At 41.7% G+C, this 16,266-nt stretch overlaps 1 protein-coding gene across 2 annotated transcripts in view; it reads left to right on the forward strand.

Annotated features, from left to right (window-relative positions):
* adam19a (ADAM metallopeptidase domain 19a) overlaps positions 1–16,061 on the forward strand; it is a 130,529-nt gene extending 114,468 nt beyond the window's left edge. For both annotated transcript variants that reach the window (XM_088919519.1, XM_088919524.1), the window contains 12 exons: positions 283–372; positions 2,456–2,651; positions 3,624–3,732; positions 3,955–4,159; positions 5,259–5,336; positions 6,981–7,089; positions 8,359–8,503; positions 9,554–9,656; positions 10,771–11,007; positions 11,715–11,896; positions 12,255–12,272; positions 12,976–16,061. In XM_088919519.1, coding sequence (XP_088775645.1) covers positions 283–372; positions 2,456–2,651; positions 3,624–3,732; positions 3,955–4,159; positions 5,259–5,336; positions 6,981–7,089; positions 8,359–8,503; positions 9,554–9,656; positions 10,771–11,007; positions 11,715–11,896; positions 12,255–12,272; positions 12,976–13,027 — 1,524 coding nt within the window. In that variant the 3' untranslated portion in view covers positions 13,028–16,061. The remainder of the gene's footprint in view (positions 1–282; positions 373–2,455; positions 2,652–3,623; positions 3,733–3,954; positions 4,160–5,258; positions 5,337–6,980; positions 7,090–8,358; positions 8,504–9,553; positions 9,657–10,770; positions 11,008–11,714; positions 11,897–12,254; positions 12,273–12,975) is intronic.
* The last annotated feature ends 205 nt before the right edge of the window (positions 16,062–16,266 follow it).

Raw genomic sequence — 16,266 nt, forward strand, 5'->3', positions numbered from 1 at the left:
TGATTGAGATTATTTCCTGATGTCTGAAATGCTGAAATGAGAATCTGTTTATAACCTCAACTTTCCATACAGTAGGAACAAGTAAAGGTTTATTCCCTGCTGAAAGGAGAAGAAAAGAAACACAATGTTTCGGCTGTGGAGCCTAGTAGTCAATGTTCAGAGCATAAATGAAGAGAGGCAGAGAGAGAGAGACGCAGTACACTACCTGTGTTTCTTAAAACATGTTGATGTTCATATGTTCAAAGTGACAGATTTCGGTTTTTAAACTATTTTCTTTTCCAGGAATGTTCCAACTCCTGCTGTAACGCTAACAACTGCACCTTGAAGGGAGATGCCCAGTGTGCTCACGGAGTGTGCTGTGAGGGCTGCAAGGTACTTTTATCCCAATTCTTAGTTTCTTTTCAGTCTTATCTTCTGCCTGCTGTGTTTTTGTGCTGTTTCCACAGTTCTTCTTTTTGCACTCCTGGGCTAGCTTTCTCTTAAGCCCTCATGGAATTCACAGAAATAATACCCTAGCTGAATACCTTGTGTTCCTCTGGAAATACAGATGAAATAGGAGGAAATATGATTCCTTTTGCTCCTCAGTGGGACCTACAGTACTGCTACAGTATGTGCACATTCCAGGATTTTCCTGAAGTACTAGGCTACAAGCGACAAGAGTAGCATTTAATACTGGGATTATCTGAGTTATGAGTTACAGCTGATCTATAGAATATCTTCAGGACATTGAAAGTAAAGTACTAAAGCTCTGAAAAACCACATCCCTAACTAACTTTAGACCTGCAAAAAAAAAGTGTTGCCCATTAAACAAACAGTAGCACTTAGAGTTCAGTCCAAATGATAATAACAATTTTGGAGGGTTCTTGAGAGCTGGAGTTCAGACCTCTGTGCATCAAATGAAGTGGGGCGGTAATTTGCCTTCATCATTGTCAGCTGCACTGTATTCAGAGCGAGGCTGTAATTTGCCTTTGTGTTCCTAAGCGACAAGTGAAAGACAGTGTTCCATGAAGGTAAGATGCTGGAAGTGAGCTCTCTTGCCAGAATGCATTTTTGTGTTGACACTGCGCACATCCTGACGGTTGCGATAACGGAGCCTGTTCCGCTCTGTTTAGAAGCAGATAGAATAGGCAGGGAAGAGAGGAAAACAAATGCAGAGTTGATACTACGGATTCTGCGTCAGAATAACTTATCATAACAGGGAAGGCACTAGAGAAAGCAAGAAAGGGTGGCCAGTTTTGTGAATTCTTGTGTAGGAATAACATAAAATCATTAAATATTTTCATTGTTCAGTACCTCTTTACCATGAACATAGTTATTGATACCTTTTTGTGTTGCATTTGAACCTACCTGTGCCTTTTATTTTTTATGTTTTACTCTTCCATAAGGAAAAAAATGGGAAGATTCTCAAGTGTTTTTCATCATCAAACATCTCACTTTAGGTCTCTGGACAGCTGTGCCCATGGTTAATTCCAGTGGCCCCTTAGCATATAAAACCATGCTCAGCAACCCAGAAATGAATTATCCTATGGGTTTAAAAGATTTAAGAGTCTGTCATATCGTGTCTTTCTGATTAATGGATTTAAATGCAATCTAAATTTTTGTAAGTATTAAAAATTGTGTTTAGACTTACTTTAGGGTACATCTAATTGTCTTGTAGATTGAAAGTTGTTTTTGTACCAGTTCCAGCAAAACACATGCAGATGGATGTTAAGTGGTATAGAATTATGTTTTGTTGTGTACTAAGTATTCTGCGAATGTCAATGTGATTAGAAACAATTGTGTGGAGATTACAGCTTAGCCTTTTGGCACCATGAAGCCTAATTGAGGGAGATTTAGAGATAGGTCTTTTCTCTGCATGGTTACACATTTACTCTGTATTTTAAAGTTCGTACTGAAGATTTTATATGTGAGTGATTAGTGTATTACCATTACAAAATAATGACATTGTGTAATTACAAAATAACACGTACCACTCACTTACTGGATCAGGTCCCAACAATGATTTGACTATGCAAGCAAATTGTAGCAATTAACAATAATTACACCCTCTATAGTCATGAAATGCCAAGTGTTACACGTCATGTGTAATCTACAGTACCTTTCTCCAGCACAGCTTGCTACTGTAGTAATAGCCAGGTGGAAGACTGAGTAAGTCAACACACATCGTTGGCACTACTCTGTACATATCTTTACAAGACTGAAGGTACCTGAACCCTGCTTGTACAGACATAGAAAACACAGAATTCTACCTGATTTCCAGACGCAAAACACCTGAAAAAAGCCAAGAGGGGACTTGAATCCTGTCCAGAAGCTGTGTCGGTATTGCTGGAGTGCCTTCCTGCATGGCTTACAGCTACATCCTAGAGCAGGGGAAGCCGAGTCAGCCCTGGCCTGGCACAGGTGGATGAGCTCAGGTCCCTCGGCTGATGCTGTACCCCTTTCCGTTCCCTGGCAGCTGAGAAGCGCGGGTACGATGTGCCGCGAGCCCGCAGGCGCGTGTGACCTGCCCGAGTACTGCACTGGAGCCTCGCCCTACTGCCCCTCCAACGTCTACCTGCTCGACGGCTCCCTCTGCCAGTATGGCCACGCCTACTGCTACAACGGCATGTGCCTCACCCACGAGCAGCAGTGCCTCCAGCTGTGGGGATACGGTAGGCCTTCGGCTTCAGGCTGGCCTTTGTGCCACAGGATGGCGGTACACAGTTACACGTTTCTACAGCGTCATTGACGAGCAAGTGCGCTTTACCTTTTTAAAAAAAAACACCTGTGCTTAAATAGAGCACATTTACATTTATTGCAGCCCTTGGTATATTGCTAAAGCATAAGACATCCTATCTAGGCTATTACAAATGATAGTTACAGCTTTTGCTTTATATTAACAACCCATAACCCATCCTTTACTGAATACATCTGTCCTAGGATAAATACAGAAATCACTTTAAAAATGAAGTTGCAAATGCCAGTAACTGGAAACAATAATTATATATGCACCTTCATTTACCTTGTTCTTTAACATTTTAGGAAATTATAGTTTAACGAAGGTGAAAACATTGTGGATAGGAATGTTTTTTTTTCCTCACAAAACAGCCTTTTGATGCTTTTAGATGGTTACAGTCACAGAGTATGCAGGCTGTAGATTTTGCCATTAGCCCAGTTCTGAGGATCCTGTCACGGATCTCACCATTTTACTCCCTGATTAACAGGAACATAAGAAAGGTTACAAACGAGACGAGGCTTTTCAACACATCTGGCCCATTTGGCCAATTCGTGAAAGTATTTTTATTCCTTTAATTTTTTTTTCCACTACACAGCTACAGTACTTCACCTTTGCAGGGCCCTGAATATAGATGATGAAACGCTTTACACCATGTAGAAAACCTAGAAAAAGAAAATCAGGTGAAAAACACAGTTAAAACTTCAAAAACCTCTCACTTGTAAAGAAGGCAGACGGAGCTGCATCCAACAGTCAGAAGTCCCTCAGCACAGACTCAGGACATGAAAGGAGGTGGATAGAAGAGAGAACCATTTTTTTCAGAAGCTTGCACCCGTCCTGCTGGAGTTTTTGTGTCTTTCCAGGAAAGCAGGCTGAATGCTGTTCTGCTGTTTGGCTGTCTTTGATCCAGGTGCTGCCCCAGCTCCCGACGCCTGCTTTCAAGATGTGAATGCCGCTGGGAACGCCTTTGGGAACTGTGGGAAGGACAGCCGGGGGAACTACATGAAGTGCGAGAAGAGGCGAGTCTCATAGAAGAAGCATGTTGTGGCTTTGTTCTGCCCGTTTTCCCCGTCACTCGTTTGTTATCGTTGCTTCCACCTGAGGATACCAAAAAAAAGAAATAATCATTTCAGAATCATCCTGTTTTTTCCCCTTCGAGCTCAGGGGGTTTTAAGGATGCTGAGCAGCTGAGACCAGAGACTCGCGCCCATGTGCTTCTTTTCATTCTTTTCATTGCTCAGCGATGCAAAGTGCGGCAAGATTCAGTGCCAGAGCGCCGCCAAGAAGCCGAAGGGGACCAACGCTGTGCCCATCGACACCACCATCCGCGTCAAGGGCAGGGAGGTGAAGTGCCGAGGGACCTTCGTCTACACCACCCAGGAGGGAGAGGGGGACCTGCCGGACCCAGGCCTGGTCCTGACCGGCACCAAGTGTGGCGAGGGCAAGGCAAGCACCGCGCGGCACGCGGGACACTGCAGAGGCGTTCACAGGGCTTCATTTCCCTGAGGCGGGCAGAGGTGAACAGGGCACAGGGCAAGAGACCCGCCACCAGAGGGTCACGGGCAAACACCTGCCTTGGAGACACACCCAGTGCTCCTTATGCACTGAAGATACGTTCCTGAACTGATAAAAAAAAATATATACTGGGAAAAAGCTCTCTCTCTCTCTCACACAATAAATTGTGTACATCAACATTTAAGCCAAATAACAGAAGAACACCGCAGAAAATAAATTCAGTACTGCACACGTTTTTTTATTACAAAAGGAAAATGATAAAAAAAAGAATAAAAAGCACATACCTTTACGGTCATCTTCAGGAAGGTGTGATGAAATGGGAGAGTTGTCGATGGGTAATGTGGAGAAAAATATTCTGAATTCAGCCTCAGAGACGGTGTGAGAACCTTCAGGCCACTGAGGGTGTTTTAGAAACTTCGGGAACCCAAGAGTGTTCTAGATCCTTCAGGCCTCAGAGAGTGTTCTAGAAACTTCGGGAACCCAAGAGTGTTCTAGATCCTTTAGGCTTCTGAGTGTGTTCTAGAAACTTTTTGAACCCAGGAGTGTTCTAGAACATTCAGGCACCTGAGAGTATTCCAGAAGCTTTGAGAAGCTCTCAGGCAGGCCTGTCCAGAAACGATGAGCGTGCAAAACCATGGAATGAGGAGGAAGGGGTGTACTGTGTTTCTGTTGCTGAGAGAGATTTTAACCTTGAATGCTCCAGTCAGTCCAACTGCATAATACTGTAACCCTTTATTTAATGAGCTGTGCCTTTTGAGAACAAAGCCAGTTATGACCTGGCCAAGAGCCTTAAAAACTATGGCTCTTAAAAGAATCAGCCCTTTTCAGAAGCTGCTGTGTTTTTAGGAAACATTGGCTCACAGGTTAAATACTAATCTATGTAGAAGAAGAAACAGATCACACAACATGAGCCACAAGCTTTAGGTTTAATGAAAGGAATGAAAACTGCTTCTTTCAACTGCAATGAATCTAATCTTTGCCCACGGGACAGCAGACAGGTCTCAAGCTACTGCTGCCTCTCTCCCGCCAGGTGTGTCATGATCGCCGCTGCCAGAACGCCTCTTTCTCCGAGCTGGAGCGCTGCATCTCCCAGTGCAACAACCATGGGGTACACCGCCGCCACCGCGCGCGAATCCACACCCACTCTCATCCACAGCATTCCCGCTCTGCATGCAGCCGGTTTTAAATGCGTGTGATTTAGTTTTTATCTTTGTGTATTGATTCCTTCAGTAAACAGTCATGCCTGTAAAGGGAACTATGCAATCCTTGCTCCGGCTGCTAACTGTTTTGCTAAGAAAGCAACATGTTATACTGGACAGTCTGCTACACTTGACAGACTGAGGGAAATTTAACCTTTTTGGTCTTGAAGAGACCTTTTGGGGGAACACGATCTAAGTATTCAAAGGCACTAACAAAGCCATCATGAAACACGAACCAGAGGACACAAGTGGAAACTCTGTGGAAGTTTACTAACTGAGAAAAGGGGGCACTTCTTTACCCAGGTGCTTCTGGGCGTCTGGAACAAGCTACAGTACGTATCCAAGTTATTGAAGCTGACACCCGGGCAAGAAATGCCTGATTGAGATCCTTGGATCAATTAACTACTAACAGATGAGCCAGATTGGCTGAATGGCTTCATCTCTTTAGCGACTGTTCTTGTTTTTTTTTTTTACATACTTCATTTTTAAAAGCCTGAATCATCTAAAATAGAAGATAAAACGGGGTTATTAGAAGTTTGATATCAGTGGGCTATATACAGTACCTTCTGTACGGTGTAGTTAGCGGTTTTTAGAAGGTACTATGACCTACAGTACTGTAGATCCACAGTTCCCAACCCCTGGCAGTGGTCCCTGGCGCAGCCTTCAGTAACATTACTGACTGAATGGACTTCTTAGTACAGGCTGCTCTTTATCCTAGTGCTCTCACAGGAGGAGGAACTTAGGGAGCAGCTGCCTTCTACAGAAAAGGTTGAAACACAGATCCCAGATCCCGGGAGCCGTATGGTGAAAATAATATCATTCCTGCTGCTCCGTGATGACAGTAGTGGCAAGGGCTCCATTTTTTCGTGAGTCACTATTTAAAAATGTGAAATGCACAAGAAACTAAGAGCTTTCTTGATCCACCCGTCCTTTCTTTGCCTACATGGAATGGATCATTTTCTGAAGACCCCAAAGAAACAGAAGGCCAGTGCAAGACTTTTTAGTTTATGCTCAACAATCACTGTAGTCTAAAGAATGTCTTTTGCTGTTTTTAAAGTATACAAAATGTTTCAATTGTGCAAGTCTTACATCCATTTGACATTTTCTTGTGATGCCTTAAGGTAATTAAATTAGTCTGGATGCTGTTGAAAGAACTGGAGTGTTTTGCTGAGACCTTTTTACTGAAACCTTTTCTTCTGAAATTTTCCAACTAACATACAGTAGCTGTCTTAAGTAGAACCCGGTGAAGACTAACTCTGTGATGTGTTCCTTCAGGGACTCCAGTGAACACGCTTCACATACAGCAGTGCTTTCCCACAAAATAAAATAGACTTTGCATTTCGCCATTATATTAATCAGCTCAATAATTTTAACAGAAATACCATCTCTTCAGTTATACTGACACATTGCTCATATCAAAACAATAACCTTGCTAAATGAAATCATTTGTCTGCATTATGTACACGATGCCTACGTAGAAACAAATTTCAAACTCAAAATGCAGAGACTCTGTCTAATCAGCACTCATTGAATTGACGTGTCCATTGTTTCAGGTGTGCAACAGCAACAGAAACTGCCACTGTAATGCAGGCTGGGCTCCTCCATTCTGTGACAAGCCTGGTCTAGGAGGCAGTATAGACAGTGGGCCTGTCCAGTACTACAGTAAGTCCACAGCACGCTTCTCCAGTTCCTTGTAACATAGCATACTGGTACTGTTCACAAATCACCCCTCACTTTCTCTACCAATAAATATGTCCTTATTATTTTACCTTTAATTTGACAGAATAGACTCTGGTTTTTCCTCCATCCTGAACAGGATAAAACAGTAAGAAATTGAATGGAAGGATAATGTTATTGCATTATTGCTTGTAATAGCAATGTAAAAAAATCACTAGCTGTGGATTTGCCTTGAAATTGAGTATTTTTACAGAGAAAATAGAGGCTATTTTTGCATTACTAGCAGGTGATTAAGACATAAGTGGATTCACTGAAACATGGTTGAATCAGAGTGCATGGAAGAGGTGGAGGTGTTGCATTCTTAGATGGTAAATGCCTGCACTGGTACCATCAGTTTAGGGTTTGCAATGACAGTTTATAATGCATCAAAAAGCTATTAGCACAAATTGTTTCATCTTAGTTTTGTTAATAAGTGTTATTAATTATTATGAATCCGTTACTAGTAGTTTATTAATGCCCTATTCATCTATTACTGGTTATAAATCATTTCTACTGTAAATGGAATCTACAGCCTATAATCTACAGTGTTGCCTGTAAGTCAGTGCAGTGTCAATGGCTTTTCAATGTGTTGTGAAGAAGTCCTGCTGTTTTCGACAGAACTGGTAAATATTTAGTAACACATTAAGCAAAGTCCCTGGAGGTAGGGCAACATACAGAAGCTATCAATCTTTTTATAGGCGGGTTCCAGGAAAGCAGAATGCAGCTGTAAGGTAGAAGACAAGTGCCCTCTATCTGTGACACAAGGCAAACAAAATAAAGCTTGTCTGCTCTTTGAGCTTCTGGCTAACACATGTCTTTAGTTACCACTCATAAGCTGGAAGCTCACAAATTATGTCTCTTCCCAATATCAAGAACTCACAGTCCCATGCAGGGCACTTCCTCTGTCCTCTTCTCTCTCTTTGTCTCAGGAAGCCTCAGCTTCCTGGTATTAAACCATCACCTGACCAGTCACCTTCCAACGACTGTTCAGGTGACTGAGGGTGACAAGACACCCACCACAGCTGCCTGGAGAATGCAGTTCAGGGCAGAGCTGTTACCCTTTCTGAACATGCCTTTCTCACAATTGGTATTTCAGTCCACTGCAAGCCGGCTGTAGTAAAGTGAGGAAGATATTTATAGTTCTAAGTCTCTATAAATACAGTAGTGCCTTTTCCAATGCTGCGGTACAGGAATGTGTCGGGCTTGTTTTTCCAGGTCAGCACGGACTTGTGGCGGGTCTGCTCTTTGCCTTCCTTGTGGTCTTACCTGGAGTATTGACAGCCTTTTACTGCTACAAAATCAAGACATCCCCCTATCATAAGTGGCATTCTCGGAGAGCGAAGGGCACTAATGATAGCAGGTACTGTAGTAGTTTACAATTGGCATCCCGCTGTACCTTGTTGAGGTACTGAGATCTATCTCCATATGGCATGTGGTAAAATGAACAAGAAATCTCAATTCAGACACTTTCTTCTTTTTCGGGGGCTTTAAGCAAAAGCTGAACTTTACAGGAAGCCCCCACAGTTCCTTTCTTTACTAAATCTCTCCTGATTCACTTGGCCAGAAGTGTACTGGGAATGCTGATACCATAACGTTCTTCACTTCCACTCTTTTAAAGCTTTTGTGTATTTACTCCGCGAGCACTGCCAGCTCTCCACGAAGAGCACTTCTAATGCAAATCATCCCTTAGCAGTTCTACAGAGAAAGAAGATACTGTAAGTGTTCAAAACCATCAAAGGCATTGACAAAGACAACCCAATGAACGTCATCCAAAAAAATAGTGAATCACGAATTAGACAGCATAAGTAGAAACTGTATGGATGGTGCATTTAAAACTTATTTACCCAAAGAGTTGTGGGAGAATGGGAAAAGCTACCACATGATGTTGAAACTGATACCCTGGCTTCTTTTAAGACACAGTTGGATGATATCCTTGGGTCAGTTAACTACCAGACAAGCCTGATGGGCCAAATGGCCTCCTCTTGTATGTCTGTTTTTATTGCGTAACACATTATGCAAAGATGGAACATTTCTGAAACTTATGCATGATAAGTTTGGCACTTGAACAATGACGTTTCTCATTCTGAATCAACACTGGGCCTCAGATATCAAGGAGGGACCTCTTACAGTGAGAAACGTAGCTGTTGTATCCAGTGACCCTTGGCATGTCATCTGGAGATAAACAAAAAAGCAGAATTTCAGAAAATCGTGTCCTTTGGGTGATTTGACTAACCCAGAATCTACCAAATAACCTACAACCAGAGTGAGACTGAAACCCTCACCTGCAGATGCAAATTGTTTTAGACTAAGTCAATTAGTTTTTTTTTCACACTGTGGCATTTTGCCACTAAACGGAGGATCCACAGGGATGGGTGGACAACTTACATTTACTTTATCGTTTCACTTTCAGGAAGAAGGATGTGTCTGATGAGAAGATAAAAAACGGACACTTCAGCCACCCATTCCATCTGAAGGTGATGGGGTCATCTGGCAAAACAAGCAGTTCAAAGAAGGTCAGTCCGTCCTCTACCCACCTTGTAGTCCCACAAGTTCAATATTTTTGTGTTTGGTCAATGGGGGGAGATTGAACTGTAATTACCGAAGGTGGTACAAACTACGAAATCAATGGTTATTTACATTGGAACTGAAATTACAGGGCTGAATCTGACTAGCACATTGCACAACCACTTAAGAGAAAATGGATGTCAATTCAAACAGGCCTCTTTGAACATCTGCTGGAATCTCTGTTATTGTACTATCATTATGCCTTATTTTCTTTTTTAGTTTTATCTTAATGTTTCTTGACATCTGCCATGCAGAAAGCACAATAAAATTAAGAATCCTTCTGAAAAACAATTACAGGAGTTGTAATGCAAAATGTACCAAAGCACCAGTGCCAGTGTTAAGATGTTGCACGTGTTTAAGGTTAAATCAATAGGAATCACACTGTTTATTTTAAAGAAAACGATTATGTGACAAGCTAGGGAAATGATAGTTCACGATGGCATATACAGTTGTGAGAAAAAGTTTGTGAACCCTTAGGAATTACATGGATTTCTGCATGAATGGCTCCTAAAATGTGATCTGATCTTCATCTAAGTCATAATAAGACAGTCTTATTTAACACACAACACACACAACATTTCACACTGCCATATCTTTATTGAACAAATGGTTTAAACAATCAAGGTCATTGATGGAAAAAGTATGTGAACCCTTATATTTAGTAACTCGTGGAACCTCCTTTATTGGCAATAACCTCAACCAAACTTTTTCTCACAACTGTACATATACAGTATATGTTTTATGATCAAAGAGTCACCACGCTCCTTTTTTGTTTTTAAAGAAAAGGCCAAAACAATTTTTTTTTAGTTAAATGAAATCTTCTACATTATAGTGCCTCAGTTTCATTTCAGAACACGGGTTTGTGTGGCAGCGGGTCGGGCAGCCTCCCTCCCTCCCTCTGTCATTCAGAGCCCTGGTGTGCGATATCTCCAGCCTCGCTGGGCTGCCTCGCACACCCTCTGAAAGGCAGCTCACGTTAGCTACAGCTGGCTCCTCCTAGGTGGTAAACGGGGTGTGTGACCGGCTGTCACGGCTCGCTTCTCATCAGCTTTGCTTCCGCAGCTTCCTCACACGAGTAAGGAGGCCGTGCCTCTGAGACCTGCTCCCGGGCCAAGTGGGTCCCAGCCTGTCAACATCGTCCGCCCCCTGCAGCCCGCCCCCTCGCCCAGCCCCCAGGCGCCCAGGCCGGCCCTGCCACTGGGCAAGCCCCCCGCTACGCCCCCCAAGACCCCAAACCATGTGCACAAACTTCTCCCTCCAAAGAAGCCGCTACCCGTCAGCCCTGCCCGCACACCGTTGGTAAGTCCACCACTGTATCTTCCTGTTTGTGATGGGGGGGGTGGTAAGTGCCATTCAGAAATTCAGCTGGCTATCAGTACGAGTGTTATTGGTAACAGGGCTAGAGTAGATTGACCATTTTAAAGTGCTTAAGTTTTTTTTTTGTTGTTGAGATATGTTTGTTTTCAAGCATCTTTCATAACATTTAATTTAAAAGACCGTTTTAGACTCCTAATTTATACAGCTTATGTCAGCTGCTTGACTTCCTGAACTTGTACAACCAACTGGCCTCCCGGTTTAAAAGCTGAAGCTGAGTGTGTTGGTGTTCTCCATTGGGAACCATGGCTGGTGTCATAGCTCTTTGTAAAAGTTTGTGCTGATTAATTATTACTGTAATTAGTGGAGTACCACATGGATCTGTAGTGGGTCCACTGCTGTTCCTTATTTATAACAGTGATTTATATTCTGTTAGTTATATTTGTTGCCGATACCAAATTAGGAGGATAAGCAAACACTGTAGAAGCAAAGATTCTCTCCCATCACTTACTGTACCATTTTATGACAAGCCACTTTTCTTTTATCATCTCTTTCCATAGTAATTTGATTCTCTTTTAATTCTAAGTGGCTAGAGAGTGGAGTTTTGCAAGAAAAAACTGAAAGAAGAGAAGCCGAACAACAGAGGGACTGATCAATATAACTCCAGTTCTTAAATCTTCTGCCTTGTTTAGCTGGTATCGGAGTTGCAGCCCAGACTGTCGCCCTCTGCGCCTCAGAGACCTCTGCCCCTGAACCCCTCCCCGACTCGAGCCGTCCTCACAAAGCCTGCCAACGGGCTGCTGGTGATGATGCCACCTGCAGCGACCAAACCTGTGGGCAAAGTAGCTGCCATTCCCCCTGCCAAGCCAGTCAAGTGAGTTTAGATCTTTAGCTCTGGGGCTGTATTACTAGGCATAGCCCCCTTGTTTATCATTTACTATATTTTGTAAAAGTATAATAAATGATAATGTGCTGTAAAAATGTCCTAAAACATTTTGAGAGAACAAAATTTACAAAAACTAAACACTGAAAAAGATTCACTCCCATTCTTAGCAGCTTTTAAAGCATTTTCTTCAATATATGTCAATTCAGGACCATGGCCTGTGGTCGATATTTTGTTAAATGTGCACATTATTTGTCAGATTAAATACCACACACTCTACTGAAGTTAGTTTTAATGTAAAATGATTTTTGCAATAACATGTCTATATTAATTATTTTATCTTTTTCAGGCCAGTACCACCTCAAAAGTAAGTTTCTCATCTTTTTTTCTTTTCCTTTTCTGTTAGGCATCCATTTTGCACAAGAGAGCCATTCAATGAAGCATGCACTCTCCATGGATCATAAGACTTTCAATACAAAAGTGTTTTTATTAGCATAGAATTTATTGCTCTCACAACTGGGAAAAAAACATTTTCCAGCTAATTTATTGCTCATCTACCTTCACAACAAATTTGCAATTTCATGTTTTCTAAAAGGGTGGTGTGCATTGATGCCTCACAGCACTGGGGCCCTGGGTTCATTTCCAGAGTTTATATGTTCTGCTCGTGTTTGCATGATTTCTCTCCCACAATCCAAAGACATAGTGGTAGGTTAGCTGTCTTCTGGGAAAATTGGCCCTGGTGTGTCTAAGTCTGTTCTGAGATGAAGTCTCGTTCAGGGTGTATCCTACCTTGAACTCATTGCCCTGGTTACCTCTTGACTTAAATGAATGAATCTGTTGAAAAAAACTAACAAATACTAAAAAATGTTTACAGTGAATTTGTCAGAAAAGTTTATTTATAAGTTTGATTAAACCCTTTATTACGCGATTGAGAAGAAAATTGTTGGCATATTACATGAATCTGGGCATGTGGCTCTATAAAGTCATCATTACAAGGTTTAACAGACTAAAGTAGCGGCAACTGACACAGAGAGCAACACGGTTTATCTCCTCTTTCCTCTATTTTGTAGACCCGTACCAGTTGCCAAACTGAGCACAGCCTCATCCCCATTTCGAAAATGACCTTCAGAGAAAACCTGCCAGGACTGCGATCAGCCTATTTGCACTATACAACAGCACAGCTGGAGGGCAGGAGTTACCAAGCCTCCCCAGCTGTTTACCTGCGTGTGCCTGTGGGGGAGCAGGAGGGGACCCGGAGCGATCAGTACTGAATATCTTTAGCAACCCCTCCCCAGGAGGCCAGCAATCTCACGGACATGCCTGTCCCACAAAAGATGACATGGTTTTGCACTGAAGAGGGCAGACTCCAGCAGGCCCGCGTGCCAATCACTTGTATTTTTAGCTAGTTTTTTTTTAAAAAAGATGTTTGTGTTGTGTGCCAAAGACTTCTTCCTTTTGCATTTTTTTGCGCGATTTGTTACTGTACTAGGGTTTGAACAGTTTTATAAAACCCTCCGGTTTCAGCCATTCGCTAAGCCTCTCCTTCAATTTACATGCAGGCTCTTCCAAGTGGATAAAACGCACGGTCAGTCCACAGCAGCTTGGCTACCCAATTTGAAGATTTTGTCAACGTTTCCATGTTGAAAAGAATGCATTTCGAACTTGGGCCTATTGTATATCTTTACCGCGTTTTATTTTTTTAAGATTTAAAACTTTGTTTTCAAAGCTGGTCTTGTCATTTGCGCTGAAATGGACACTTTCTTTCTGGCAATTTGGCAGAATAGCTTAAAATGCTGCACTGCTGGTTTATGCATTACAGGAGATGTCCTGGAATGATCTTTTATGGAGGTGCAATCCTTTCCATTTTATTAGTCCACATATCAAAACATTTGGGTTTTTTTTCCAAGTGGTGGTAAAAATCGTCATTTATGGCTCTTGAGCTATCTTTCTGCCGAGGAACAACAGTTCATGTGGTACGATCAAGTATAAGAATATTGTAAAAGGTTGTTCTTTCATCTTGAATGAAACGTGCTCTTACAATTTAAGCACTTCAACTGTTCTTACATTTTGTGTGAATGATTTCAAAACAAGAAGAATCGTTAAAAAAAGTTAAAAATGAAATGTTAAGAACTGACACTACTTGGGTTTTCACAAGAAGTTGAAAATGTCAAAATGTTTCCAAGTTTTCTGTTTTCAAATATTTAGGTTTTGGACATCACCAAAAGTACCTGGGAACCAAGAAACCTTGTTAAACCAGGTTTAAAGAAAAAGAGAATACATACATTCTATAAAAAGAATAAATAATGGGAATTTAGTAATGTGGTCCTTAATCCTTAATTTCACCATTGCTTAACAATGGCATGAGACAACCTGGGTGCCAAAGTTGAAAAACTTTAAAAAACCGCCTGTTCTTTTGCCATGCTTATTAAGGAGAGGGACATGGAAGAAGTACGTTAAGCTTGAGTGTTATGTTGCTGTATGACTGTCTATAGACAGAATGGAAAAGTGCATGAATGTTTTTACATAGTCCTGAATGCAAACAAGACATGAACATTTGGCCCATCAATCTCATTTTCTTTATTTCCTAACAAATAGCTAACTGATACATGGGCCTTATCCAGTTGTTTCCTAAAAGAAGCCAAGGTTTTGGCTTCAATAACATGGCTGGGCAGCTTGTTCTATTATTCCCTCCACACTTTGTGTAAAGAAGTGCCTCCTGTTTGTGGTTTTAAATGCACTTCCATGTAGATTTCCCTTGTGTCTTCTGACAGATGTTCCACTGTTCCACCAGGTCCACTGTCAGTGTTTTTCCACTCCTGCATCAGGTCCCATCATAATCTGTTCACTTAGGAATTGTTTTATATGTATACAGTTCAGCCAAGCCCAGACAATCAAGTTGCTTATTCACAACTTTTGTACTGTAGAACTTTACCAGGAAACATCTTTAAGAAGGAAGTGATTTTCACTGCTGGGACACAAAGGTTTTCTAATCCATCACAGCAGCACAACAGAGATCCTGGTCAATTTCTGCAGGCTGTGAAGCTTGACCAAGTTTGTATCAGAATCCCATTTTCAGCAGGGAAATGAAAATGTGTTTACAGTTTAGTTGTATTCAATCACTGTTAAAATGCTTTTTTAATAAATAGGAAGTCTGTTTTACTATTTTATAAAAAAATGGCCATGAATAAGATGGTCTCCTTTGTTGTGCAACAGCTATCCATATGCGATTCTTTCTTTATCTGTTCCTGGTTAATATGAAATGTTAAAAAGTCACCAAGGCATGCTACCAGATACAAACAGGGTTCTTTTACATGATGAAAGCTCACATCATTAGAATTGAGCTGGATCACATTCACAATCTGCAGCCATTCCAGCATATTTCCAGAATTCATTTGTGCTGAAGATTTTTTATCATCACAAGAGGGCACTGTCCCACCACTGCCACCTTATGTCATTGATCCCCCCCCCCATTTCATTTGGTAGCGTAATGCTGGGCCCTCAGCACTTGAAAACACTCTACTTCGACATGGAACGAAGAAAACAAAACCCAAGCTCTTCTTCCAAGCTCTAACTCTACTTCTTCTTTCACTCTCCAAAATTGCAACCAGGCACCTAAACTGCTTGTCCACCCCAAAAGATAAATCTCACTGGGCTCATCAGTTGGTCACTTAACCTCCTGCTGCGAACACATAACTGGGAATCTCTTGACTTTCCATCCAGCAGGGTTGGGCCAGTTCCTTGGGTGCCACAGCTTCCATATTTTATATATCACCCGACCAATTGTCTTCTACCAATTAGTCAGGTGACTAAGGATTGCTTCCTGGGGAATGTAGTTCAGACAGGAGTCTCTGTCCTATATGTACCTATTGCCCTCTCTCACACTGGAGCTGTTGACAGTTACGATCTCACTTTTCAAACACATCAAAAGACTGAGCACTAGCTTGCTGCTTTTAATCCCATTTTAGCCAGATAATCAATCTACAGGTGGGAGATCTAAAATCGTGTACAGTTTAAAAGTCCCAGACAACTGCTTTGGGATCAACTGGTGCTTTTGTTAATAGTTTTTTTTTTGTCTGAAGCACTCCTTTACTTGACTATTGTATCTAAAATTGAAATTGACTATGTGCTAAATGAAAGCCAGTAGTGACTGATAAAATGTGTTTTGCGTGTTTGTGTGTAGTAATTGTTGGATACTCAAAATACAGATCAACCAACACCCTACCTATTCTTCTTACAATGTGCAAGCCACAAGGAATGGCTGAAGTGGTTGATATCATCTTCATCACTACAATCTAATTTGACTAAGCAGTGCCAACATCTACTAAAGAAACCTGAACATTCTACATTATTGTCAGCATTTC

This window comes from Atractosteus spatula, chromosome 1 (genome assembly GCF_055471065.1).
Source record: "Atractosteus spatula isolate fAtrSpa1 chromosome 1, fAtrSpa1.hap1, whole genome shotgun sequence".
Taxonomy (NCBI): Eukaryota; Metazoa; Chordata; class Actinopteri; order Semionotiformes; family Lepisosteidae; genus Atractosteus; species Atractosteus spatula.